Source organism: Aythya ferina, assembly GCF_964211825.1.
Source record: "Aythya ferina genome assembly, chromosome: 1".
NCBI lineage: Eukaryota > Metazoa > Chordata > Aves > Anseriformes > Anatidae > Aythya > Aythya ferina.
This window is the reverse complement of record NC_140296.1, coordinates 72,587,467-72,614,199: the sequence shown is the minus strand read 5'-3', so window position 1 is coordinate 72,614,199 and position 26,733 is coordinate 72,587,467. Positions and strand designations below refer to the sequence as shown.

General features: G+C 40.6%; 1 protein-coding gene and 1 pseudogene across 7 annotated transcripts in view; one reads left to right on the top strand and one right to left on the bottom strand.

Moving 5' to 3' along the window:
• LOC311429727 (arylsulfatase H-like) overlaps nt 1-8,149 on the top strand; it is a 37,705-nt pseudogene extending 29,556 nt beyond the window's left edge. Inside the window, exon 10 of the transcript XR_014698872.1 lies at nt 889-8,149. The product of XR_014698872.1 is annotated as an arylsulfatase H-like (transcript). The remainder of the gene's footprint in view (nt 1-888) is intronic.
• On the bottom strand, nt 7,223-25,511 carry GYG2 (glycogenin 2). Of its 6 annotated transcripts, XM_084505907.1 has the most exons (10): nt 25,353-25,502; nt 23,579-23,699; nt 19,984-20,125; nt 18,028-18,202; nt 16,606-16,768; nt 15,911-16,037; nt 14,725-14,947; nt 13,357-13,488; nt 11,546-11,656; nt 7,223-9,733 (listed from the first exon to the last, which is right to left on the bottom strand). In XM_084505907.1, the coding sequence occupies exons 2-10, from the start codon at nt 23,580-23,582 to the stop codon at nt 9,572-9,574; spliced, it is 1,239 nt and encodes a 412-aa protein (XP_084362033.1). In that variant the 5' UTR covers nt 23,583-23,699; nt 25,353-25,502; the 3' UTR covers nt 7,223-9,571. The 6 variants fall into 6 exon arrangements, with proteins under 6 accessions (XP_084362033.1, XP_084362032.1, XP_084362035.1 ...); XM_084505906.1 differs by lacking the exon at nt 23,579-23,699 and having other exon boundaries at nt 25,353-25,511; XM_084505909.1 differs by lacking the exons at nt 23,579-23,699; nt 25,353-25,502 and adding an exon at nt 22,229-22,244.
• Between the last annotated feature and the right edge of the window lie 1,222 nt (nt 25,512-26,733).

Here is a 26,733-nt window from a genome sequence, read left to right as displayed (position 1 = left end):
CCATTGAACCAAAAAGAAAAATGCCACGTAGGCATTTGTCATTTGAGATGTTGGCTGTTTGTGCTCAATGCTTCAAAGAAAGGGCTCCAAGTGTTGAAGATCCCCTTTCTTCTCCTCTCCTTTTTCAGATGTAGTGTCTAATAGCTGTCTTCTTACTGGGCTCTTCTTTGCCTCCTCTTGGAACGTGCTCAGTGTAGTGCTTTCTAAACACAGGGAGAGGAACAGAGGGAAAGGAGGAGGGAGGGGGAAAGGAAAAATCCCCATTTGAACTACATTTACTTTGTCATTTTTTCACTACAAGTTAGTTTGCACTTATCCAGTGGTCAGTACAACAGCTTGGTGAAATACAAGCTCTGAAGCTGCAAACTGATTGCATTCATGGTATTCACTTAACAACTATCCCCCACATTTTATTGTTTTCATGGCCTGCCATTAATGCCCTATTTGAAGAAGTGCTTGAAAATGGGCACAGAAATGTGTTGCATCAGCTCCTGCCCAGGTGCTGCTCTTGGCTCAGACATACAGAGCTAGCAGAACCACCATCTACCTGTATCTACACTGAGAAATGGGGGATACATTCTCCATTTTCCCCACCAAGAGGAGTATAGAGTTTTAAAGGGTCACAAGAAATGGGCAGGCTTTCTGCACCCAAAATACTAGACCTAAGCATCCACCAAGTGTATGTGGCCTTGCCAGCACTCACAGCTCAGATGTGCCTTTGAGTCATGAAAACAATCCTGAGTCCCTGCCAGGTCCCCAAAAGAGCTTTTTCCCCAGACATGACAGCCACGAGGGGAGCTTGCAGGTAACTTAAAACTTGAACCACCCTTCCAGGGACCTCCCTGACTCCTACTGCCACTAAGCTGTTCAAATGTGGTTTTGTTACAGGGGGCACCACATGGAAAGCTCCTTATGTGACTCCAGTATTCCAGCCAGAAGATTCCAGAGCCTGTTTTGGAAGACGAATTTGCCCGTGTTTCGGGGACAGTGTAACCCGTCATGACCCTCCCCTGCTGTTTGATCTCTCCCAAGATCCTTCTGAGGCAAATCCTCTCTCAGCTGACACTGAGCCCTTGTTTGATACCATAGTGAACAGAATAGGGAAGGCTGTGGAAGAGCATCGCAGGACGCTGACTCCAGTCCCACAGCAGCTCTCTTCTTACAATAACGTATGGAAGCCATGGCTGCAGCCGTGCTGCGGCATGTTTCCCTTCTGTTGGTGTGATAAAGAAACCAACAAAGCCGATGACATGCTTTAATACCAAAATCAAAGTACAGTTAGCTTAAAAAAGGTACTAATTTTCACATGCACAGGACTACAGTCATATAGAGATGGGGACAAATTACACTGTAATAACTGAAAGGGACGATCTCTTCTCTCACAAAAATTCACTCAGCCTATACTTTAAAAAAAAAAAAAAATATATATATATATATGCTCAAAACATATTTTGTCTGAGTCACCTGTATAATCTATACCTCAAATGCACAATTCTAGATCAAATATCCAGGTAAATGAACCAAAATTTCTTTCCTCACTGATTTTAAATTCAAATAAGTTATAGATGGCATGAAATCAAACTTTAATTGCTGCTGTATATACAGGTAACATGCTTGTTAAGGCAAAAGGACTGAGTCCAAGTAGATCTCTCCTTTCAAGCCTTGCCTTTTTAATAGAAAAAGCTGTTGTGTGCTTAGAGCACAGTTATGCATTTAACTTGGAGCCATGAAAACACACTGGCCTCTAAGAAATATAAGCTTTTATTTTACAGCAACAGTTTGCTTTATCTGTGCATTCATTTATCTATCACATAAGAATTCCCAGCGGGGAGAAGACAAACAAAGAAACTGCAAGTATGTTTAAAAAAAGTAGGTAGCTAAATTTACAATCCCAAATTCAGCAGGAAAGTATCCAGCTCTTCTGGAATGCTAAACCACGGCGATTCCTACTGACGCACCTTTTCTATGTTGTTAAATCATGTTCTGTGTAAGAGCATTGAAAATCATCATCCAGCTGCCTGGACAAGATAGGTCCCAAATTTCACAATCTGTGAGACTGATTCATAAGCTGCATGTCCCACTTCAACGGTAATGCCCCCGATTTCATATGCTCCACACTAATACGCTCCATGAAAAATGTGCTTTGTTTTGGAAGACGGTATTTTGATTTCAGCAGGAGGTGTTAAAAAATTCACAGCACACTAATCACCTCAGTGTATGTATAGGTCATATTCGACAAGCCAAACAAGTGTCAGCACTCTGCACAGTCATTAGGGAAAGGTAGGGAATTAAAATGTCTAATCCTCTCTCGCTGCTCTCTGGTTAACTAAATCATTGCTCAATATATAATCCTAACCACGTTTTTGCAGGGGTTTTGTGTCAGCTCCAATTTTTATGCAGAGGCTCCTACATTTTCTGCTTAAAAAAGAAAAAAGTACACTGTGTGGCAGAGACAACTTCTAAGCCTTCCTGAGCACTGTGTTCACTCCTACCATGCAGCTAAATATCTGCATGATTTCAAGTGACAAGGGAGGGCAAGACCAGACCAGCAGAAGCTTCAGGTAACTTGTTTCCCTAAACCTATCAGCTTTGCACAATACGAAGGTCACCCATGTGTCAATTTTCCCCCTTGTAGAACAGGGAGGAGATAAGGAGGCCAGGGCAGCACAGCACTGCGGGGTTGGTAATCCCAGAGCAGCGTGCAGCTCTCGAGCTGTGACAGCTGGTCCCAGTCCTTTCACCAGCCTCAGGACAAAACAGCACGTGTGCCTGGAATTACACACTTTTTGAGGTGTTTTCAAGCAAGCTCCTGACTTTTATCCCCCATGTGCACATCACCAGTGTGGTAAGTCACAATGTTTTGGTCTAAAGAGCACACGTTGTGACCATGATGCAGCACCAAAAGAAGTCTCCATACAGCAAAAATGGTATTTCTTCACGTTATTTCCACTTAGTATTTTTCCTCTAAAAGGACACCGAGCAAATTATGCGGATGTTATTCTGCACAAATCAAAGGGCTAATCTGACAATGAACTGATAAGACAGATCAATGTCAGGCTTGACAGAAGCATCTAAAAATACATTTGTTCTTACTGCTTGATAGCATTTAAATCCAGATCGGCCTTGCTAAGAACTTGTCAAAAGATATTTTTCTGTGTCTGACGGGGATTGAAACCAGAGCAGCTGGATTCACAAGGAAAGAAAAGAGCCTAAAAGACCCTGTGCTTTAAAGCCAGTTCGGCTGACTCAGAGATGGAGGAGCGATCTTGCTGCTCGGGGGGGAACAAAGGCAAAAGTCAGAGTCAGTCCAGCCTGCCCAGTAACATCTATGCTGCCAGTAAAGCCTGGCCATAAAGTTACCCTCTGATCACCCCAGCACTCTCCTCCCCACCCCCAACCAGTCAGACACAAGAACCTGCCCCATCACAGGCTGGGCCATGACTAATGGGTCTGCCAAGAGGCAGGCAGCACAAAAACACAGGTCTTGCAGGCAGAGTGGGAAGCCCAGTACATCAGCGAAACCCCCAAAACCAATCTCTGACCAGAGTGTGAATATTTCTGGCCCGTGGTCAAAGGCAGGCTAAGAGCTAGCAACAGGAGCAGAGGGCATTTGGATGGGCTGATACCACATCCAGCACTAAAGCCTGCCCTTCACCTCGCAGCAGAGACATGGTAAATCATCACCAGAATTAGAAATTATTTAGATTTTATTATTATTAAAGTTATGAGGTAACTTATTTTACCTGTTTCCTGCAGATCCTGGCCATGGAGCGGTGGCAGATCTCTTGACTTTATGCATCCAGCAGCCTGCTCTGCAGGACATCACGCTATTCCTATGTCCCGGGAACACACATTCCCCCTAAAGCAGGTGAACCCAACACCATGCTTAAGAGTTGTCCTGGGTGCATGCTTCCAAATAAAATGCATTAACGAATAAAAGGCTGTTTTTGTCAAATGTGACACATTTGCATCTGTATGATACTAAAAAATAAACTCAGTTACAAAGGAGTGCTTTTTTTCTGAAAAAAATGTAATGATATTAAAAAAAAAAAAAAAAAAAAAAAAAAAAAAAAAAAGGAATATATGATGCTCTCTCCATTGTTTTCTCATGGCTTCTCCCTTTGTAGAAGGGAAGAAGCACCACATGAACTGGCCTATTAGGCGAATCTGAGAGACCTTGTAAACCACCAAGCCACTGTTAACCACAGGAGAATGCGCCTACATATGGTTAAATACAGGTGCCATACAGAGGGAAGCAGCCCTGTAACAAAAGAAGTTTGTTTTTATGGAAAGGGCTGTGGCTGAACTGTACAAATGTCTGACATTTGTGATGTATGAAGCTGACTTCCATCTAAATAGTTTGATCATTATTAAATAACATTTGGAATCTCTGCACTAGACTGACTCAACAAAGTAATTGTTTTGAGTCTCACAACAGTGAGACAATAAGCTTCTAAAATAACTCACTTCACCGTGTTTAAATACCACAGACGCGTTGACTTGCTCTCTGCTGTGACCCAGGGGAACACCACTGCATAAATCACTAGAGCCCATCACCTGAGAGTACAAATAATTGCGTAACAGACAAACTGAGAACAGAAATTTGTGTTTGGGGGACACAACTCATTTACACGAGTAATGAAAGGGAAGAAGTGAAATCAAAAGACTTCTGCTCCCCACTGGATTGTAGGCTAAAATACATACACACATAGTGTTGAAATGAATCTCAGAATATTTCTGTAGAATGTTTTAATTGCAAAATTACTTCTGAACAACTCTGCAAAACTCAAATTTATTAAAAGCATATTTTCTCTTTGCATTACCGTGCTGCATTACCAAGATGTTTGAAAGGGGAAAAAAAAAAGTGACATTTCTGAGGAAAATGGGGATATTGCAGATTGTGAATGACTTTAGCTTCTGTTCTGCCACATTTCTAAAGGCTGTAGGTTTTTGAAACACAAAGAATTTAAGAAGGTTTCAGAATGAAAAAACAGGTACCCACCAATCACAAGTGATCGTTTTTGTTCCAAATACTTAATAATATGGGTAGGCTTTGAAAAAATGCAGTTCTTTAAGTCTAAAATAAAAGAAAATCACCTGTTTCTAGTATTACACATCTAAAGGAAAACCACCTACATCTATCACAGTTCAGATCCCTCTACAGTCCTGTAAATGGAAACAAACACTCCTCTGAGGTGGTTAATGTCCTGTCATCCTGAGGTGGGAAAAATATTAAAATAATCACAAATTGAACCCTGACTGTCTAGGAATGTTTTTCCCTTCAATTTACTGATAGTTTAAAGGAACCTGGCAACCTCCAAAGCAAGGTTAAGGAAAAGGCTTGCAACTGTGCCTTTTCATGTATTCATGGTGTATCATTGCAAGCATTCTAATGGTTTTTATAATGATTTATAATGTTATATGTAACTTATTATTTTTAAATACCTTTGCTGAAATCATGATATGCAATTATTAAAAGTGCAAAATTTATACCAGGAGGTAACAAACTCCTTGAGCGTTGCCCCTTGTAACTCAGCACCACATAAACTACTTGTTCATGAGCCAGACAGCTCAGGATGAACAGACTTTCAGCTGAAGCATTTTGCAGCCCACACATTGAAAATGCACGGTATTCCAATGAGAAGTATTAACTGACATGCCTTTTTGCAGGCTATTTAGAGTTGACTGCTAGCCATTTTATCTCATTTATAGGGCTGATTTAAAAATAATCAAACCTCATAATAGTGAAAACTGTGGAAAAAAGGAAACAGATATGACTTTTTCTCATACACTGAGCTAAATACTTTTAAGGAATGGTAAAATCGTTCTAACAGTATTAATTAAGAGAAAACAGGTCCCTCTCATGTTATTTTCAGTCAGATGAATCAAAAACAGTTTAGCTTAGCAAAGCAACAGAAGCCATCACAGAATAAATAGGCATGCTGCAGACATTTTCAGAAGCATGTACACATATAAAGCCACCTGCTAATAACCCAGTCTCACGTTCAGGGACAAGAAAATATAAAGGCAGAAAAATAAAGAGGCTCTTTTTCTTTTCTTTTCCCAAATATCAGCCTTACAAAACATAACTGGTGTGAGCAGGCTGAACTACAGAGACAAAACTCTTCTTTCCCAGAACAACCAAATGCAAGGTCCTCACAAGACACCAGGCAGTACAGTAAGAAGGGACATTTCAAGAACAACAATCTCCTTTTCCCTTAAGCTTGGGAAGTGCATTAACCCACTCGTCTAAGATTTTCAAGAATTTTCCTTATGGCACACCCACAGTATCTCCTGTTTTTAAATGAAGAGCACCCAATAAAACTATTGTATTGCAAATGAAACTACCCTCCTAGGTTCTGCTGTAAATAACTAAGCCCATGATAGCAGAGGAGACAGCATATTGTGACTCAAACACAAGCTGTCCACTTGAAATGCCAAGTCTGCCACACAGCAATAGGTCAGAGTTTGGCCTTTCAAAGTCCTTACAGCTGCTTCACTGGTCACCAGGGCTTAAACAATGCTGGCAAAACCCTCACTGACACCCACCACACACACACCAGACATTAATTAAAACCACCAGAGATCTCTTAATCTAATATGTCATCTTTTCCCTTAGCATTTCATCGAGACAGAGTGCTGGTTCTACAGCACCTTTCCAAGTTTCTAAAGTGAAAATGTGTCTTGTTCAGGGATGAGTGGTGCTATCAGAAAGTCTATTTTTCCTGACTTTCTTTACCCTAAAAGTACCTGGAGCTACATCATATCTTAATATGGAAGAAATTCTGGGTGAGGCTTGGTTTATTTACAAGCAATGCCTTGACTTAGCAAACCCTGTGGTTCACGACAACATGCTGCACAGAACACCCTCCAAACCTGCTTGTGGCCCCACAATTTCACAGTGATGTCCACAAAGATCAAAGGATACTGCCCAAAATACAGCACATGCAAATTCTGGATAAACTGAAAAGACTGTCCCTTCTCACACTCTGGTGACAGCAGTAGGGAGCTAGAACCCACCAAGATACCACAACACTTGTAACTGTTTCAACGTTTTGTGTGTGAAGACTTAATGCACAAAAACTTGGGCAAGGTTTTTAACAGCAGCTATATTTTTTTCTGTGAAACACAATAACCCAACTACTGTTGTGTTAATTCAAGAGAGATTCTAAGCTTATAATTATGTATGCCTATAGAAATAATTGTAACTCACACCTTTTAATTCTGCTCAGCTGGCAGCACTAATGTCTCAAAAGCAATTTAATAAGATGAAAGGAAAACAAAGTAAGCAGTCAGTCACAAACAGCACCCCCTGGCACAACATAAACAATCTTTAACCATGCATCATCTGATGAGCACATGACTTCACAGGTACTCTCCATTTCTGCTTTATTTCCATGACATTAGTCTGCTACATTTCTTTGCAAAACACTGTATAATCCACACACAATACCATTTTACATCTTAACACTTTCAGATGTATTCCATAACAGCTCCTTTTACTACATCGATATGCCTATTTTGAAACTGTTTGATTACTGATTTCACATCAGTAATTTTTCCCATAATCTAATTAATGCTCCCACTGAGATCTAGTAGTTAACGTAGTACAGCTGCATGAAGCACGAGTTTGCGTTGCTGACTACTGTTATATAGAGTTTTCAAAAACTGTTTTACATTTTATTAGCAATAACAGTAAAATAATTATAAAATGGAGTACTTTTTCAGAAGTGCACAAGTAACTTGTGACTAAGAAAGAGATCAGTATATCAAACGCCACGTGAATACATTCAGTACACTACATAATCTCCAGATAGTGCTGTGCTGGGCCATACAAAACAAGATGCAGAAATGGCCTGCCTGCGTTAACGTGTGAAGGTTACCTGCCATGGGAAGGCAAGTTGTCAAGGGTCCCTTTATGATCAGTGGAGAGACTTATCTTCTGGACATCTCTCTCTTCAACTTCAGAGACCTTAAACACCTAACTTGGACTAGGAGTTTGACTTCAACAGACCCACCAAAGACAGAGACCCACAATTCCCATATTCTGAATACTGAGAATAAATGAGAAAAAGAACTAGATAAAACTGGAAATAGCCCACAAAAGTAGAAGTAACTATTACCTAATGTTTGCAATAGTGTAATTCTAAAATACTCAAAAATCACTTTTCTTCCTTTAATGAATCTTTTTACTCTTTCATTCCTTTCCTAATTTATGCAAGTTATCCCCCCTCTTCCCATCCTTTTTGGCAGAAGAAAAAGAAAACACCATTTCCTTCCCTTTTACCCCTCTTTTTCCTTCACTAGCATCTATGGTAATCCCTCTGCTGTGTAACTTTGTTCCACTGTCTTTTAAACAAAACCCCTGAATTATTTCATTAGGTTTATCTATACCAAAATTGGTGACAGATTAAGACTGAAACATGTCTCAGGTCCCACATCAGCACAGCAGAATTCTCATTCTAAGATTTGACACAGTTATTTATAATGCTGCTGAATATGTTATCATATTAGCATGCCTGACAAGCTTCTTTCTTTCAAAGTGTTTCTTTTTTTCTTGTTTGTTAAAACAAACTTGCCATGATTAGTCACATTTAAATACCCAAATTCACAAAGCAATCCCCTTACTTAACATAAAGGAGTCTCATCAATACATTTTTCTGGAACTCCACTCAGATTTATTAGTTCCAACATAGAGCTATTGTTTGAAAGATCCTTAAAAGGCCTATTTACTACAACAAGTACTAATTGTGTTTTCAATTTCATTCAAACTGGAGCAACTATGCTAAATGAGAAGAATGCCTCTGTCAGCTGCAGTCTGGAGTACTGTAAACAAAGTAATATGAAGCACCAGAAGGTTTATACCATAGTGTCAGTCAGCATTTCTTCCTCTAACTATGCAACTCTGAACACACAAGTAAAGCTAACGTATATTAAAACAAACAAAAACCAGTATCCTATAGCAAGAACATAAAAGGTTAACATACATTATCCTTACCTTAAGACTACTCTTCATCACACTGGTACCTGAGCAGTTTCCATATAAAACAGGCAGAATATCCACTAGAGATCTCTGACAAAGTCTGAATGTACTCTAAACCTAATTATACTTAAATGAAAAAGTTTAGTTATAGACTTGTACGAGGCCACGATTTCATCTCACTTTTCTCCCAAATTGAAATCTACACCATGGTTGCCCTGGGACTTGTTAATTTGCTTTCAAGAGAAAGGTCTTCATTTTAAAAGTTTTTGAAGCCTCTTCTAAGAGATAAAAGTACTCTGAAATAATCTCAACTTCCAACATATTTTACTCATGACTGTTCCTGCACCATACTAAATGGGGAACAGTTTCAGACTCAGAAGGTATCATTCATTACACCTCAGAAGGCACTATTGGAGAACAATAAAGATAAGGCACACGTAACTGTTAAAAAACACAAAACAAACAGGAGTCTCTATCTGTTAATCTTCCCTCAACTTTGGTGTCAAATAAACTACGAAGATATCCAAATGCTCAAGGTTGCTTTTATAGAAGAAAGAGATCATGACGGTCATTACAGTTCACTTCATCTTAAAGTAAAAATGTGTCCAGTTTCTTTTTTATATGTTCAAAAGCATCTTTTCCCATATAGTCCATACGCCCTTCCTCCCATTTTCTCCGTTCATCTTCAGGATTTGGTTCTTCTGGTTTGAGGTGAATTGAGAGCTCTGAAACAGAATGCATAACCTCATTCTGCAGGAAGAAGCACAACAGTAGGAAAACAGTTATTTGATTGTTCTTATTTCAGTGCTGTGAAGTTAATACTTGAAAGTCAAATTCCTGCTTTACACAGTTGCAGTTAAAACATGCAAGCAAACAAACAAAAAACAAACAGTATTTAAACACTCATGCTTGGTTTGATAACGTGATCTCGTTGTCTTAGCATCTGTGAACACACCAAGCAATTATTTTGCTTCTCTTAACTCAAAGCTTGGCACACTCAGCAACAATACAATGAGATTTCATCACGGGGCTCTCATACGGGCCTAAGTTCCTTTTGGAACATTTTGGCCAAGAATTTTATTGCATCTTCAGTGAGATTAGTGTTATTTATCAGACATGAACCACGTGTTAAATTAATTCAGGAGACTGATATTTATGTGAGACTAAGTTGGAATGACATTACAAAATTCTGAATCATGGTTCAAGATCAAGTTTTCACAGGTGCAGAAAAGTAAGATATATTATTAGTGATAATTTCAACCAAATAAAAGAAAAAACATGTATGTGACTGACCAATGTTAGTAAAAGTAGAACATCCCAACAATTATAACCAGTAATAAAGAAGAAATACAACAAAGGCTAATAAAGACAGGTATTGAAAATCTGCTTTCAGTACTATTCCAAGAGGCTCAGGGGCAAACAACTCATCTCATGTTATAAACAAAGTTAAAACCAACCAGAACAGGCTTCCAGTGAAGCCCTCACCTATTCAGTTATAAACATGCTTTAGAATAGGACTGATTAACTGGAATTAGTGAGATATTAGGCTTAAACCAACTAAGTGCCCTGGAATTGCCATTATATCTGCCAGTTTGGGGCACAGGACTTACACAAGACTTGCACCCACAGACCTGGTAAGGTATTTGGCACAGCCAACATGAAACTATATACTCAAGTTAACTGCACTCTTCCTACGTATCCTTGCCTGGGACCAAATCTGTACGTGACTTTAAAGATCAATAAATGCTCTGAAGTGCATGCTTGCTCCATATACATGCAAATATGCATATTTAATTCATGCTATTTAATTCTTAGGTTATGTATATACATATCTACAGTAATGCAAGGAGATTCCTTTGTGTTTTTTTTTTTTTTTTTTTTTTTAAATTATTATTATTATTATTAAAACCTTTAGCAAAAATTACCAACAGCCTTGGATAAGTTAACAGCTGAACAGGAATCAACATGTTTTCATAATTAGCTAGGGCCCAAACACCCTCACTGCACAGAAGCTACAATTTCTCTTACCAAGTTGTTTCTTAGTCTTAAAAAATGTCACCTTAGTGACAATCTACCCATTTTCCTCTGTAGGAAAATGTCTGTGCTGTGCACCTCACAAGATCCAACTCCTTGACACCCTGTCACTCCACTATTGCCAAATTCGGTACTGCTGTCACACTGCCCACAGATAAACGCAGTGCAAGATCGCACAGCCTTGTAGCTCAGGCTCTGTGCCTGACTTGCAGTACATCGCCTTCCACTTGCTTGGAAACATCACTTCAGCAGGTGAAAAGAACTAACAAAACATGACAAAAAACATTGATGATTATGTTATTGGACAGTTACAAGCTGGCACTGAAAAATATACACTTAAAAATTACAAGTATAACTGCTAAAATGGGATCATACGCCAGTATTGGAAGAGGTTAAGAAATTAATTACATAGATGAAATATTTTTACACATTGTACACATTGTTAGTAGATATTTTCCAAAATGATGCTGGCAGCAAAGACATGCATGCAATTATCAACCAAACTGCAATGCAGAAAGCTACGTGTACCAGTTCTGAGGTTTCCTGAAATGCAGGATGAGAAGTAAGTTGTTCTGAAGGTCTGTCAGGCTCAGAGGGATGGACGTTAAAACCGCATTGTTCAACTTCACATACAGGTTGCTAAAATACAACCACTGAGGTTTTATTAGGAGAACAAGTTTTTTCCCCACAGTCTCCTTATCATGAGAATGCATACAATACAAGCGGATTTCAGTCTTGGGATAGAGAAAAGCAATGGATGGGAGGAAACATCATGAAATATTATCAACAAGGACAAAATTAATCTCACCCAGCTTTAGCTATCAAAATGGCACCGAATCTAAGCTCCTACTATAATCAATCCAGGATAAGTACCTCCAGAGGGCAGCTCATCTCATCCTAAGATTGTTTCAAGAGTGGCTGACACTTTTCAGAGACTACCGAAAGAGCCTGGAAAACTAGCTCACAGTAGATGTCCACATTCATAAGGCCAAACTTAAATGTGAAACAAATCTCATTTTAGGATTCCAGCTTGCTCTGTAACTCAAGCTTTTTATATGCACAGAATGAGAACAGAACAATGTATTCCAAAACAGAAATAAAACAGGCTGCCCCAAAAATATTTCCCCAAATATTTGCCTTTGCCACTCATTGAAACACAAATGAGGAGACAGCCCCCACTCAGGGGTCTCTTTTGCCAAAAGCAAAAGACTCACAAGACTACTGAAGCTAAGCAACATAAAATGGAATGATGGTGTTCCTAACTAAGAAGAGAATCGGATTGTTCACTTCAAATTAATACAGTCTTCCCATAAACCAATCTTACTCTATTGTAATTAAAAAAAATAAAATAGTGTAATTCACATTTGAATTTAAGTAAACATTGTTATTTTTTCACCCCAAAAGAGCATCTGGAAAATGTATTCCCTATTTAATTTCAGCATTTCCAATGGTCAGATGCATCAGACACAAGGTAAAACATTCTTGCTAAAAGAATCATTCTTAAGTTGTAAGACTGGAATGTTTGCAGTTTTCCTTCAGCACTTCCACACTGGAAAAGAGTGGAAAAGAAAGGAGGGAAGACTACAGCTTAATTTTATGGAGCAACTATAGTCTGAAGTGCTGAACATAATAAAAACTGTCTTTTCCTTAACAGAAAATAGCCCACAAGAGTAGACATTACAACATCGATTTTATTTTCCCCTAATTGTACCGTGCTATAGCATGGCTTATCATACACACACAGTGACTTACACCTGCAGAAACGTTACTCTATTACCTCCAGTCACATTTCTGCACGAAATAAGGAGAGTCAGTGCAACAGAAATACCCAAATACATGAAGAGTGACAGAAATACCAGGGCCTCTGCAGTGATCACCACCGAATTCTTTGCACAATACTCCTTGTTGCCTGAATCATTGAAATCTGAGGAACAGTTTTCTGTATCAGCACTTCAGGGATAAAAAAAAAAAAAAAAAAATCTACACAAAAGGGATAAAAGGATTTTAGCTTTAAGAATATTTATTTACAGGAACATTAATACTCAGTAGATTAATTTAGTAACATAGGTCCTTAATAAAATGTAATAAAAGGAATCTAAACAACTTTCAGTATGTAATCTCGATGCAAACTCTTTCAGCCTCCAGGTATGTCACGCACACATGACTAAAGATTAAAGAAAAATATTCTTGAGACTATTTCTTATGAAAGCAAAAAAAATCAATGGTGACAGCTAAAGTGAAGAAGCTATAATCTCCCAGATCAGAAACCTAAATCAAAATCTTATTTTAGCATACCATTTTACTTTGTTACTGTATATGAGAATGTACAGCACACTTACAACTTCGAAACTGAGTTCCTCAGGTGGACAAGTCATTTCATATGTCTGCTCTGGAGGTACAGGCATTTGTAGCGAATTGGCCTCAGAAGGCTCAACCTTTTTCAGTGTAATTTCAACTCCATTGAAAGTATGCTAACAAAAACAAGAACATCCTGTCACTGAAATAAAATTTTGCAGGAAATCAATACCTTATTTCCAACAGCTTCACTTCTAACGTTTTCAGCATTGAAATTAATAAAGCCAAACAATTTGCGGTCCCAGTATCAGAGCATATTGCAATTTAGATTTATGAACTAAAGAGTATGCTGCCATCATCAGGAGGGAAACCTAACACGTCCTTTTATCTTAATGTTACTGCAGTTGAACTATTTCTTCACTGCCTATTTTTATTTTTTTTAAATTAAAATGCATTGAAGTATGAGATCAAAACCTTCCCATTCCTTCCTCTGCTTTCCAATTTGTCATGACGTTTATAAACCAAATTCCTCTCTGGAGCTTTGATGATAATTGTCCAACTGATCACATGGCACTATGCAGTTCATGTAATGATGGTTAACAGTTTAATATTTATAAAGCATAAAAGAAAATATTTATATATGCATAAAAGTGACTTAAATTGTCACATCTGGATATGAAATTAAAAATCTTATCTTCCTTCTACTCACAGAATCACAGGATTGTAGGGGTTGGAAGGGACCTCAAGAGATCATCGGGTCCAACCCCCCTGCCAAATCGGGTTCCCTAGAGCAGTTTCTACTCATTAGTTTATAATGTAGGTCTCCAAGAAAGCATCTGTTTATCAACAGATTTTTATTCTATTCATGAAAACTATACGTTGCTGTACTTCTGATGAAAAAACGAGTAAAGAGTTCAGTAAATGCTTGATGATGTACAACTAACTTATATAACATCCCAAATGTTATTAACTCTGCCTATGCAAATCTGATTTCTTAAAGCTCTCATAAAACAAATTAAAAAGCAGGGCTGAAAAGGTAGATTTTACTACAGCTCAAAGCCTAGTGTGATGGTCTAAATCAGCTTAGCTTCAAGAAGTCAGAAGTCTGTTTCATAGCCAGATGATCACCTTCTCTGCCTAATTTGTCCCATATTTTGTGTTTAATTTGCAGAACGCATTTACATACGTTGCCATACAAACTCCTCCTCAGTTAAGAAGGGGAATGGGAGAAATCTTTGTAAAGCCACGGTACCCCAAGTCCTTCCTAAACTATTAGTTTAGATGCCGGTAGAAGCAGTCACTGCTATTGCCAATCAGCAGATGTTCTCCCACGTAATTCTTTCCTCTGGAGAAGGCGGTATTCAGAATTTTTCTGTGACTCAGTACATTCCCACTAACTCCTTGATAGTTACCTTGCATTCCTCAGATTCTGATTGTTCCGTCTTCTGAAGCTTTTCTAACAAAGGCAGGATACTGGCACTGTATATATTCCACCAGAGGGCAAGAAATGACAGCTGATGAAAAGACCCAGAGGTGGTGCCATCGTGCATAACTCTCTTTGTTTGAAGGTTGTATTTGTAGTTCCAGGGCTTTGTTGCTCCCAAGAAGTGAACAACTTTGGCATCTCTGCCAAAACTGTAGAAATTAAACATACAGGTCTATACATCAAAGATAATTTTAGCATATATACATTGCTAAAGAAACATGCTTACTCTCACTGGTGAAGTAATTTTGACATTTTCTAACAGCAACACATTCAGTATGAGTATATATATTAACATTTTTATCTTTTTAGATTAAGGCATTTCACATAGCATACAGTAAACAAAAGGCTACACTGCCATTTGCTTCCCTCTGCTAATTCCAGTAGAAAAATTCATGAAGGAAAGTGCAAATGCAGTCCCATTTCCAGTCCTCCTCCATGCCCTGTTCACAAATAAATACCACTTCAAACACCAAATCAACAGAATTGGTTAACACTGATCTCATTTTGAAAATAACTAATAAAAACATCATCCTAAGTTCACTCCCCAAAAAGAATGCTTCATGCAACTGTAACAGTAATTCATGACACCCTAAATCTTAAAAGCAACTTGCCTCTTGCCAGAAAAGATTCTCTAACTGAACTGTCTGAGGTAATATAATTACCAGCACAAATTCAGTTTCAAGGAAGAGCCTATGTCGTTTTTTTGTTTGTTTGTTTTGTTTTAAGAAAAAAAAAAATAGAGAGAAAGAAAAATCCCAACTATTTCCTATAGAACTGACTGGAAAAAAGGGGAAGAAATTTAAAATAAAGCTGTCAGAAGCTAATGTTGAAGTAATTCAATTATTTCCAAATTTGGGAAAAGCTTTTCTGAAGCAACTTTTGAGACAAAGCAGCCAACTCTGGGACTCTATCTGTCCCATAGATAGATACAAGAAACTTTTGTATTGCTCTTAAGCTTCTATTATGCAATTTTTACAAAATATGTCATTTCTTACTGCTGTAATTTAAATTAACAGAATATGCCAGTATTATTCTCTCACTTTCTTGTAATAAATGATTTGTTGCTAGCAAGCTACAGTGATTTATAATCAGCCAAAAGCGTCACTACTTACTGATTGAAAGCAGGAACATAGGTGTACACAGCACTGCTGCTTAAGTTGTAGATGAAAGGTAAGTGTTTACCAATATCTGCTGTTGCCCAGTTGCTGAAGAAGCTATTCAACAAGCCTTGATCACCCCCTAAAGCATACATAAAACAGTATTAGCATAATGTATAACATGCAAATTTACATCAAAATTTCGTGTCCAGGGATGGATGTGAGACTGGTGTGTTCACGGGACTGCAGGTTAGACTTGAGAAAATGGCCACATGAGCAGGTGCAAGTGAGTAATACCTGGTCCACTCTGATGCAATTTCAATGTAAGTGGAGTCCTATTGGAACATATGAAGAGAGGAGTAGGAAGGGGTTTTGGTCTCCCTCAGAGCAGAAGATCAGCTATATTTCCCTCTCCTAAACCAGACAGCAAAATTAAAACTTACTGAGCGAGACTCAGACACAATGTCCCTTCATTACAATTTTCTGGGAATCACAGCCTGCAGTAAGTCAACATGTCCTAAATACTGTGTAAGAGGCAAAGATCCACACCATAAATTTTTGTGGAAACATAATTACTTAAAGCCTAGAGAACTCCTGCCTTTCTCCATTCTGCCAGATAGCATGGAAGCTACAGAAAAAATGCCTTATTGAGAATGAATCTAATTTCTTGCACTTCAACTCTTACTCCTTGCCCCTCTGTTATGCCTTACCGTCAAAGCTGCCATGTTCAGCAGCAAACTGGAGCAGCAGGTTGTAAGTTTTTAAAGATGGTCGGAACACAAATACACCACTATTAAAGCAGTCAGGCCAGCCAGAATCTGGAGCTGCTGAAAACTCTTCTCGATCAAACAATTCATCAACATTGCAAAGCACCTTGGAGACAGTAGTAGAAAAGTAGTTGTTACCGAAGATGTTTTTTCTGGAACATGAGTAGCTAAATCAGTACTAACAAATTCAGTTTAGTTCTACCAAGGATGTAGATTGCATAGCATAACAGGAGATACAATGCCAAACATGTTTGTGGCTAGCACTTATTTTTTTAATATACTAAGGTAACATTAACTGTGGTTCCCCATGACTTCTCTGATAAAAGTGCAAACCCTATGAAATTACTTCATAAGCCTCAGAGACCCTCCAAAAGGTCCCTTTAAATATTACAACATACCATGAAAACACGTAGTCTCCTTATTTCTTAGCTCACTTTCTCAGAATCCATTGTTCCCAGTAACTGCAACATAGCTGAGAATCCAAACAATTTGACTTAGCAACAGGATGACTAAAGGGGTAGCAGAAAAAATGCCTCTTTTTACTGGTTTTCTAATGTATGTTAAGCTCAGTCTTGCTTTGGTTTGGTTTCAAAGCTTCACAGTGAAGTGGGAAAAATCGATCGGGTTAAGGCCCAGGTCAGCGTTAAAGTTGGTGGAAAGACGGCTGTGCAGTCACTGAATGCCTGCACCCCACCCATAACAGTCATCAAGGGAGCCACTGTGAAAAATAGAACGATTACTATTTTTTTCTTTTTAATTCAATTAAAAAACACAGCCAAATACTTGCCTTCTTCCTTTAACATTAAACAGGAAATCATACGCTTTTCCCCTCACTCCCTGAGAATAATAATTTAATTTGGTTTCTAATGCAACTATAATCTTATTAAATCAAAATGCATTCCACTCTCTCAAAATGAAGTGCTTAAGTGCAGAGAAAGGCATGACTGTTGCCAAAATTAGTCTTTTCTTTTTTAATCTCCATCTGAAAAAAATATGAATGTTTCTGGCTTTTCCCCCCCCCCCTCCATTTTATAACGAGCCTGCCTCCCTGACCAGAATAAGTCCAAACAGAAGCGTATGAAAGAGATCTCTTCTAAACATCTGTCAGAAGCCAATTTGCATAGTGTGTGTTAATATCTTTTGAGGACAGTCCTGAGGCTACTCTCAGAAACAGGATCCACTTCTCTGCAGTGAGCAGAACTGTGAGCACTGCCAAACATCCAGCTGGAGCTTCTGTGACCATGTGTCCCCCAGCAAATCTGGTCACTTTGTAGGCCACTAGGTTGTGAGACGAGGAAGCATCCCACACCCAGAGCAGCTGTTTAAGACAGACAAAAACGTTGCCACAGCTCCTACTCTACTCACCAAAGTGTCTGCATCCATGAAGACACATTTGCTATAATGAGTAAGAGTCCAGCAGTGAAGCTTAGTGAAGGTTACACCCAGTTCTGGCCTCTGCAACAGAGCCAACCGGACCGAGTCAGCACTGTCGAGTGCATCCACCTCGATGACTTCATCGAACACGCTGCGCAGGACAGACCTACCAGAGCAAGCAGTGGAGGGAAAGAAGGAAATTTATGGAGGTTCATCAGACTCCACTTCTGGCATGAAAATAGTGACACACAGCACATTTACTATGACAGTAACAAAGGTTAGATTGATTGGTTAGAAAACGACATCGAAAGTTCAAAGTCCTTGTAAACAGTCTGCTGAAGTGACAGATACGAGGCCATAAACCAGCGCTTCTTCCACTAAGGGAGCAGCACATCCACTTTGGGATGCCAGCACATCTCAGAAATGACAGGTGCTGCATGGAGGAGAAAACAATCCTTACTTTAGTTACTCAGTCTCCTATAGAAACACTGACAGAAATTAAAGTAACTTTCACTCCTGCACAACCGTCTCTAAGGAACAGCACCGTACTGTGTTATGTGTGGCAGGCACTGTCAGTGCAGTTGGTAGCACCTATCATGCCTGAGCAAAAGCAGCTCCAAAATTGCACCTTCTAAAACACAAGTTATATGCTTGCTCACTACTGTAAGTCATCTCAAATGAGACTTTCAGGAAAACATCTTTTCTCTGTGCATCTCTTTCACATGAATTTAATAGGTGATATCAAAGTAGCTAATTTTCCTTCAAGGCACAAAAAAAAAGTATTTTAAGCAGCTCATTTATTTACATTACACTATTAACTACGAAGCCCTGGATGTCATATAAACACAGAAAGAGAAAAGCCTGTGCTGATTATCGAGATTTCAGAATCATTAGATTTTGCTCACCTGATCTTCAAGTGACAGAAGTTAACTATGAAAGAATAAAGAGCAGATACAGATTTCTAGAAACATAGTTCAGTGACAAACTTTTAAAAATGTTATCCTTGGTTTAAAAGGGGGGGAGGAGGCGGAGATAGGGGGTCTTGTCCCAGTGAAGATTGAGGGAGCAGGAAGAAATGAAAAAATTGAGACTTAGCATCCACCCAGTTGTCAAATGTATTTAAAAGTCATTCAGGAAGGTTTCATTGTTATCACAGATCTTATCTGTGAGAGAAATCCTGGAAAAACAGATTTATGGATATATAAAGGAGCAAAAAAAGGGAAATTATGTTTCTTGAGCCAGCTGCATTGCTAATACTTTCAAATGGCATACAGAAATTGTGAGCTTGCACACTTCCTAAGCCACAGCAGGATTAAGAGCTTGAGTAGTTGTGGCATGTCATGTTCCTTTTAACAACTAACACAGTCCTCCAAAAAATCAAGGCTAGAGTTCAACAGATCTAATGAGATTTCTGCACACACAGTTCTGTCGTGCCTGTAGAATCACATCCCAAACTGGAAAGTGATTTAAAAAAGGGCAGAAAGAAATGTATTCCCCATCATGTTAGCAGAGCGCTAATAGTTTAAGATCAGTCATCTGAATTTGAGCCACTGATGTCTTGGGAGAGTTCTGATGTCAGAGGTGGTAGGTATCTTGCTCTCCCTAAAATAAAAAACACTTGGAGGAAGCAAAAAACAAAACCAATACCACCTTTATTTTGGCTCAAAAGCAAGACACTAAAAGCCTACTTCCCAAACTTTTGGCTAACGTTCCCAATTATGAGCTTGAGAATCAACTTCCAGCCACAAGCTCTATTTCTGCAAGTGAATTCTTACCAGGCTTACAGTCATATCATGGATATTATTTGGGACTCCCCTCAGAAATCACTGGCCAAGTGGGAAATTCTACAGACAATGCCATGAAACCCTCAGGGAGCCTATTAAAATCCTTCACATTACTTCTTATTTTTTCCATATTATCACTCTCCAAAACAACATGAATTCTTACCTCATCCCACTGGAAACACCTCGTGTAATTAGCACTGCCAATTTTCTAGATGTCGTATGGTTCCTCAGTGACTGTCCAAGAACCAGAGCTCCTTGGCAATAAACATCATCAGTAGCGAGGGTCACAAAGGCTTGATCCGTTACTGCAAGCAAATATTCAGAAGAGTCATTTTACAGCTTTAACATAAGCTCTTTTGGCTCTACAATCTCCCTCCTCCAGCTAACCAACAGGCTATAGCTTATAACAACCTGCAGCTCCTGTGATAAGCTCTTTTCTTGCCCAAATTCCCCCAGAGGACAAAACTGAATAGAAAATCCAATAAACATCATTGCAGAATATATGTTTCTGATTTTTTTTTCCCCGATTTACATAATACTAGGTAGGAAGTTTTCAGACTAGTCTTAAACAAATAATTCTCTGGGTCACGTTGCCTAAACCTAATGACAAATCAAACAAGCTGATCTATAAATATTTAGATTGTACATTTATCTAACATAACATTGTATCTAACAATACAACTGATAAAGAAAGTTTTCCTGTTTATATAGTGCCAAAGCTAAGGAAAAAAAAAAGTTAAATACAAACCAGAAATACCTTTCTTTCCATTACCTCACTAAATCAACCTACCAGGCATTATTCTTCACTTTATTCCCTCTGTACTGGTGTAACTGGTGCTGGCTGAGTAACTGGTACCTACTGACATATGCAAAGGAACTGCTGCTGAGGTTGGCAGCCCCGCCAAAGTTAAGGCTCCCTTACCTTAAGCAACTCTGAGAAAATTAGTTGTGTTCCTCAGAGTCAAAAGGCATATGGAATAAAAAAAAAGTTACAATAAAAAAGAAAGCAAGCTACACTCCTGCACAGTTTTGTAAAGGTACTAGAGCACGTTTCATAAAGGTACTGGGCCTGCGACACCAGCTGCTGCTTCTTCAGCTCTGCCCTCCAACAGAGACATTATTGGGGTTATGGGGCAAGCCAGAACCAAAAATTCAGTGATGTGATGGGCATCCCTCAGAGATGAAGGAATACCTCAGCTTTCTAGGCTGCAACATTAACCAGAACAAGGTAACTGGGTCACACAGGACAAGGGGAATTCCACTAAGCTACAGAACTTCAGTAAGAATTTGTCCTGAATTACTCGTATAAAACCACCATCATTTTTAGGGACAAGCAATTGTGATAAACTATTAAAAAACAAAACAAAACACCATGCCACACGGTTTCCAGGATCCATGAGAGACACTCAGAAGGAATCTGGCAGAACCAGCGCAGAGCACCCAACAATTGCCCTCAAGAGGCTGCCGAAACGCACAGGTTGAAGCCTCTGCCCTAGCATTGGAGCCCTCAGATGCCGAGCACTTCCATTTCCCTGTCATACAAACCCAGAGGGAAACCCAGACCCTCTGTGTGCTGGTCTGTCCCCCCATCACCAGCCAGGCCCAAACTCTCAGCAGGCACAGACACCGCGCTCTTCCTACACCACCACAGGCCCCCACAACACTCAACAATTTCGGCAGTGGCAAACTTAGCCAAAACACTCAGTCATCCACCCAAACGTAAACCAGCTTGCAGATCCCTCAGCTAAGCAAATTCCAACAGCCTTGTTAATCACAATTCCCAGAAGCAAACCAAGTAAAAAGGAGCTTTCTCTGTGGAAACACCTGAGCCTCCTGTTATCACAACAGCTCAAGCAAGTTACGGGTGTCACAAAAAACAACGAGTAACTGGGGCTTATGTGGAGAGGTTTGGAAGGACAGTTGTAAGCTGCCCCTGCTGCAGCTTTCCAAAAGGTTACACAAATACAAGCACACACCCAAAAAAAAATAATAATGACCAACACACACCAAAAAAAAAAAAAAAAAAAGCTGAAGGCCACTTCAGCAATAAAATTATTCTCCAAAGACACAAAGACTCAAAAGACTCAGCAAAGAAAGGCACTTAGGCACTTTTGTGTTAGGCAACAAGCATCTCCAGCCAAAAAAAGTAATAAAACAACTAGTGAGAAGAATGTGGGGGGTAGGCTAGTACAAAAAGCAAACTGTGAAAAGAGTAGGTGTTTAAATCTTAAAACCGCTATTTTAAATAACAACCATAAAACCGAGCACATAATCTCCTTACTGCTTCTGCAAATTCTTTTAGCTACAGAAACCAAATATTTACATATATAATGCACCTAAAACTAAACAAGCTGCTCATCAAAGAGTTCGGCAAGCTGGTGTGGCAAATTACCACATCTTACACATACTTTCATGCCAGCACCTCTCAGACGAAAGCTGTGGTCAGAACGAGAAGTAGGCAAACAGCTGAACGAATACAGCTTCTAAGAAACTTTGGCTAATGCTTAGCAAAGTAAAGAAACCAATTTTGTCTCCTGCAAATCTGCTGTGGGATACATTTTATGGCCTTCTTAATATAGTGAACCATTACAGAGGTAATTAAATTGATAATCAAACTACTGGCTGAAACCATACAACATTAAACTGTTACTGATGCAAACAGAAACATATGCTAGCTATTCTAAAATGATGCAGAGCTATCAGTTACTCTGTTAAAGATCCACGGGTGGGGGCTAAAATCAAAAGACTTTATCATTACTTGTTCTTTCATTTAATCCATGTTTTCAAGGGGAAAAAAAAAAAAAAGCATTACTTTAATTTCCCTGTTTAGACCATTCCTTGAAAATCTGTCCCTATAATTACTCTATTTTTAAAACTCAAAACTACAGATAAGATTTGCATAAAGATCTACGAAAATAAACTCTGCCAAAAAGGGAAGTGGTGGAGTCACCATCCTTGGAAGTCTTCAAAAGACGTTTAGATGTAGAGCTTAGGGATATGGTTTAGTGGAGGGCTGTTAGCGTTAGGTTGGAGGTTGGACTCGATGACCTTGAGGTCTCTTCCAACCTAGAAAATTCTGTGATTCTGTGAAAAATTCCCATTTAAATTAAAGAAAGAATAATGTTGCTTTTAATTTAATCTACACAGGGCTTCACCCACTGATTGCAAGCTGCAAGAGCAGCAATATTTGATCTTTAAGTTTGAAAGCCAAGGGTGTTGGTACTTAAAATTCATTGCAACTAGATTTTTTTTTTCTTTTTTAGAAGTGTCAAGGACAGCTTTATGCATACTTTTCAGTTCTTTGAGCTGAATGACAATAGGATTTGTCACAGAAAACACCTAGTGTGAAGAGTATTGAGTTTTCAAGCAAATTGTTTTCAAGCTGTGAAAGCCTATGGCTGATATCATTGACTCTCAGTGAATTATAAGAAAAGTAAGAGTATGATTAGAATCACATTAAAACTACGTTGTATGAATTTATGACTGCTGATTTATCTTATCTAGACAACCACACAGCACATGAAGTTGCAAGTTTAGAAATCACCATTGCCAGCACTGGCAAAAGTTTCTCAGCAGAAACCAGAGACTTCCAAGGAAATAACTGTGGTGAGTTATTTTAGAGACCACTCCCAAGCTGCAGATGGCAGCACAGAAAAAATAGCAAAATTAATGTGAATCACTACAATAGGCAGAGTGATTTTATGCGCAACATGTTCCAGATTTTTTAGTCAAGATCACCAGCTTCTTATGCTACTTACTCATAGCAGTGCCTCAGACAAAACTGCCAGGGGCAATATCCTTAAACAGGCCTGAAAACCAGTTCTAGGGCTGCAGAAAAGCCTTGGAATCTGCACCAGCAAGCAGACTGAGCGGTTCTCACTTTGATGATCACAGAAAAAGGGGAGACAGAGAATGAACAAACTCCAGTGAGAGTCAGAAGTTACTCATAAAATAAGCACTGAATGAAACACATACCTGCCAGCTTTAAGACAAGTTTAAGTAGTTTCTTTCATAACCCAACAGACATAGCTTTGTAAACATATTTTTGTCTTCTGACAGACAGAGAAAGGATAAATGTGCTCTAGCAGCGGCTCCTGGAGTAACAGATTTGTCAAGTTGCCCACTCCAAAGCTGCCATGGGAGACAGAGACTTGTAGGCTACAACTCTCCTGCAGGCACACTCTAAATAATACGTTGCTGTCACGCATAAGAATAAGAGTACATAGAAGAGATAAAAATCTCCAACAGGCTGGCTATGTCCCCCATATGTACGGTCTTGTGTGCTAACCAACACTGGCTGTTTTCTTACATCCCTCCCCATTACCATCTGCTGTTCCTTTCTCATCCCTTCACTAAAAATGTGATCCCTGTGGGGTCAGCACGTTACAGCTCAGGTCTGTGCCCGCTCTGAAACCTGCAGCAACAAGGCCATGGCCACCCCTGCCCACCTCATCTCCTGTGATAGTAGTGTTGTTACCCCCCTCCCACACCCAGGTCCCTGTGCACCTTCCCCCAGAGGCATGTTTGACCAAAGGCGGGTCAGGCTTACTGCAGAGATAAAGTCACAGCCTCCTGGCTTCGCTGACCTACCACAACCATTTTCAGAAGCATCTGGCACAGAAAGCTCGGCTCCAGCTGACAACTGGAGCCTCAGCACCAGGGAGACATATCTCGCCACAAGTAGGTAGAATGAGTAACGTTGTGAAAGGCTTTGCCAGACCACCCACAGAAATTCCTATGCACATTTTCAGCAAAGAGAGGGTTCCTGCCATAGCAATCAAGCGATGGCTTGGCGATACGAATTCCCGTGCTTCCTTGGTCTGGGTCCAGCAGTGGAGATGCTCGTGTTACCGATGGGCGCTGTGCTGGCACAGCCAGCGCCTCCATGCAGATCACACGTTGCCGTTTGGCGGCGCGCAGCATTTCTTGGGGTCTAACAAAGCCCTGCCCGACCCAAACCAAATCCTTTATCGTTAAAGCAACACTGAATTTTACCAGGCAGGATTACAGCTTATCTTGGAAGGCTACAGAGAGGAGACTTGTTTCTCATTTAGCGCATTTTATTAAGTATCTTTCGGTGGTGAACAGTTAGGTTCCGCTTCGAGAACCCGCAATTGCGTTACTCAATAGACTGTAAGCTATCTCTGTGAAAAATCAAATGCAACGATGTTATAATATGCAATTAAGCACAATAATGGCTGTAAAACAGTCATGTTTAGCTTTGAAAAATGAAATACTAGTCATTGCTTGAGTGATCCGTGTAACCTCCGGGAACCCAGCGCCGGGCAGCACAAGGCAGAGGACGCCGCACCTCGCACCTAGCGGGTTTCACCACCCCTCCCCGGCAGAGCCGAGCCCCCCCCGCAGCCCCATGTCGCAGCCATGTCGCGACTCCGCCGGCGGGGCCGCTCCACCTGCCGCCGCCGCACGGAGCCCGCCCGGCTCGCCCCCCGCCAAATGGCGACCCCTCTTTCCCCCCCATCCCCACCCCGGGCCGCTAATGGCGGGCGGGCCGGCCGAGCCCGTACTCACCGGACATCCTGCGGCTGCGGGGCCGGCCGGGATTAGCCTCCCGGATAATGAGCCTCCGGGGGGGGAGGCGGCGGCGGCCGGACCGCGCTCCCTGCGCAGACGAACGGCGTGAGCGGCGGGGCTTGGCACGTCCCGACCCGGTCCCGCTCCCCCCTCGCCCCCTGCCCCGCTGGGTGGCCCCGAAGCGCCGCTCCCGGCCCCGGTCCCGGCCCCGGTCCCGGCCCTCGCACCTGCCCGGCGCCCCCCGGCGGCTCGGCTCGGCGCGGTGCGGTGCTCCCGCCCCGTTGTGCCCGGCCCGGCCCTCTTCTGCCCTCCTGTGCAGCCTTGTGAGGGAAAACAGGGCCGTCCGTGGAGGTTAAGGTCGCGGGCTACAGAAACGAGCACTTAGAGAACGAACCACGGCAGCGACTCCGGTGTGGCCGGCGGTAGCCAAATGGCATTCGCCGCATCGCCGTGGGTTGGCCGTGCGGTGAGGGTCTTGGCTCCCCTCGGCTTCTCTGCAGCCATTGTAGCCCCTGTGGATAACTACGTGCTGCTAACTGGCCACCCGGTCTACAGCTACATGCCTTCAGAGAGAGGGTGCTACTCACAGTCAGATACGCATATCTACATATGAACATACATTCAAAACAGCCCATTTTTCTGCCAGTAGCTCCAAACTGAACACTGTCTGTCTAATTCTGTCACCCAGTATCTCTACAAAGTAATTTTAGGCTGATTTGGTTCAGCAGAGACATTTTTACATCAAAGCTTTCTATGGACATCACTGATTACTTAGCCAAGGATGGCGATTTGTGACTGTGTCACTGAGGAAAGTACAGGTACCACTCCTGAAACCTTTATTTTCAGCAATTTGCATCTGATAACTGATGAGTTATGAGACTGCCCAAGTTGCAACATTTGTTCCCTCACATATGGGAAGTATCCTAAATGAGATGGTTTCATTGCTCTAGTAGTAGTGGCAGAGGTGTTCTAGGAAGAGAGGACGTAAATACATAGGAAGTGAAGCTTTATTTTTCCAACAGAAACAAAAATCTCAGGAAATGTGTTCATCATCTGCTTACATAGACAGCTTACCTAAACGTTAGAATCATAGAATCACAAAGGTTGGAAAAGACCTCCAGGATCATCTGGTCCAACCAAACCCCCACCACCAATGTCACCCACTAAACCATGTCCCTAATCACCATGTCCAACCAATCACCACGAACACCCCCAGGGACGATGACTCCACCACTTCCCTGGGCAACCCGTTCCAATGCCTGACTGCTCTTTCTGAGAGGAAATGTCTCCTCATTTCTAACCTGAACCTCCCTTGGCGCTACTTGAAGACATTCTCTCTAGTCCTATTGCTAGGTACCTGTGAGAAGAGGCCAACCCC

Bases quoted from the DNA above. Each gene is read 5' to 3' on its own strand.
- GYG2 (XM_084505906.1), bottom strand. The intron at 16,038-16,605 runs GTAAGGCATAAC...TGTATGCTTTAG, and splicing joins TGAACATGGCAGCTTTGACG to GGGGTGATCAAGGCTTGTTG. The intron at 13,489-14,724 runs GTAACTATCAAG...TGTTTTTGTTAG, and splicing joins CAGAATCTGAGGAATGCAAG to CATACTTTCAATGGAGTTGA.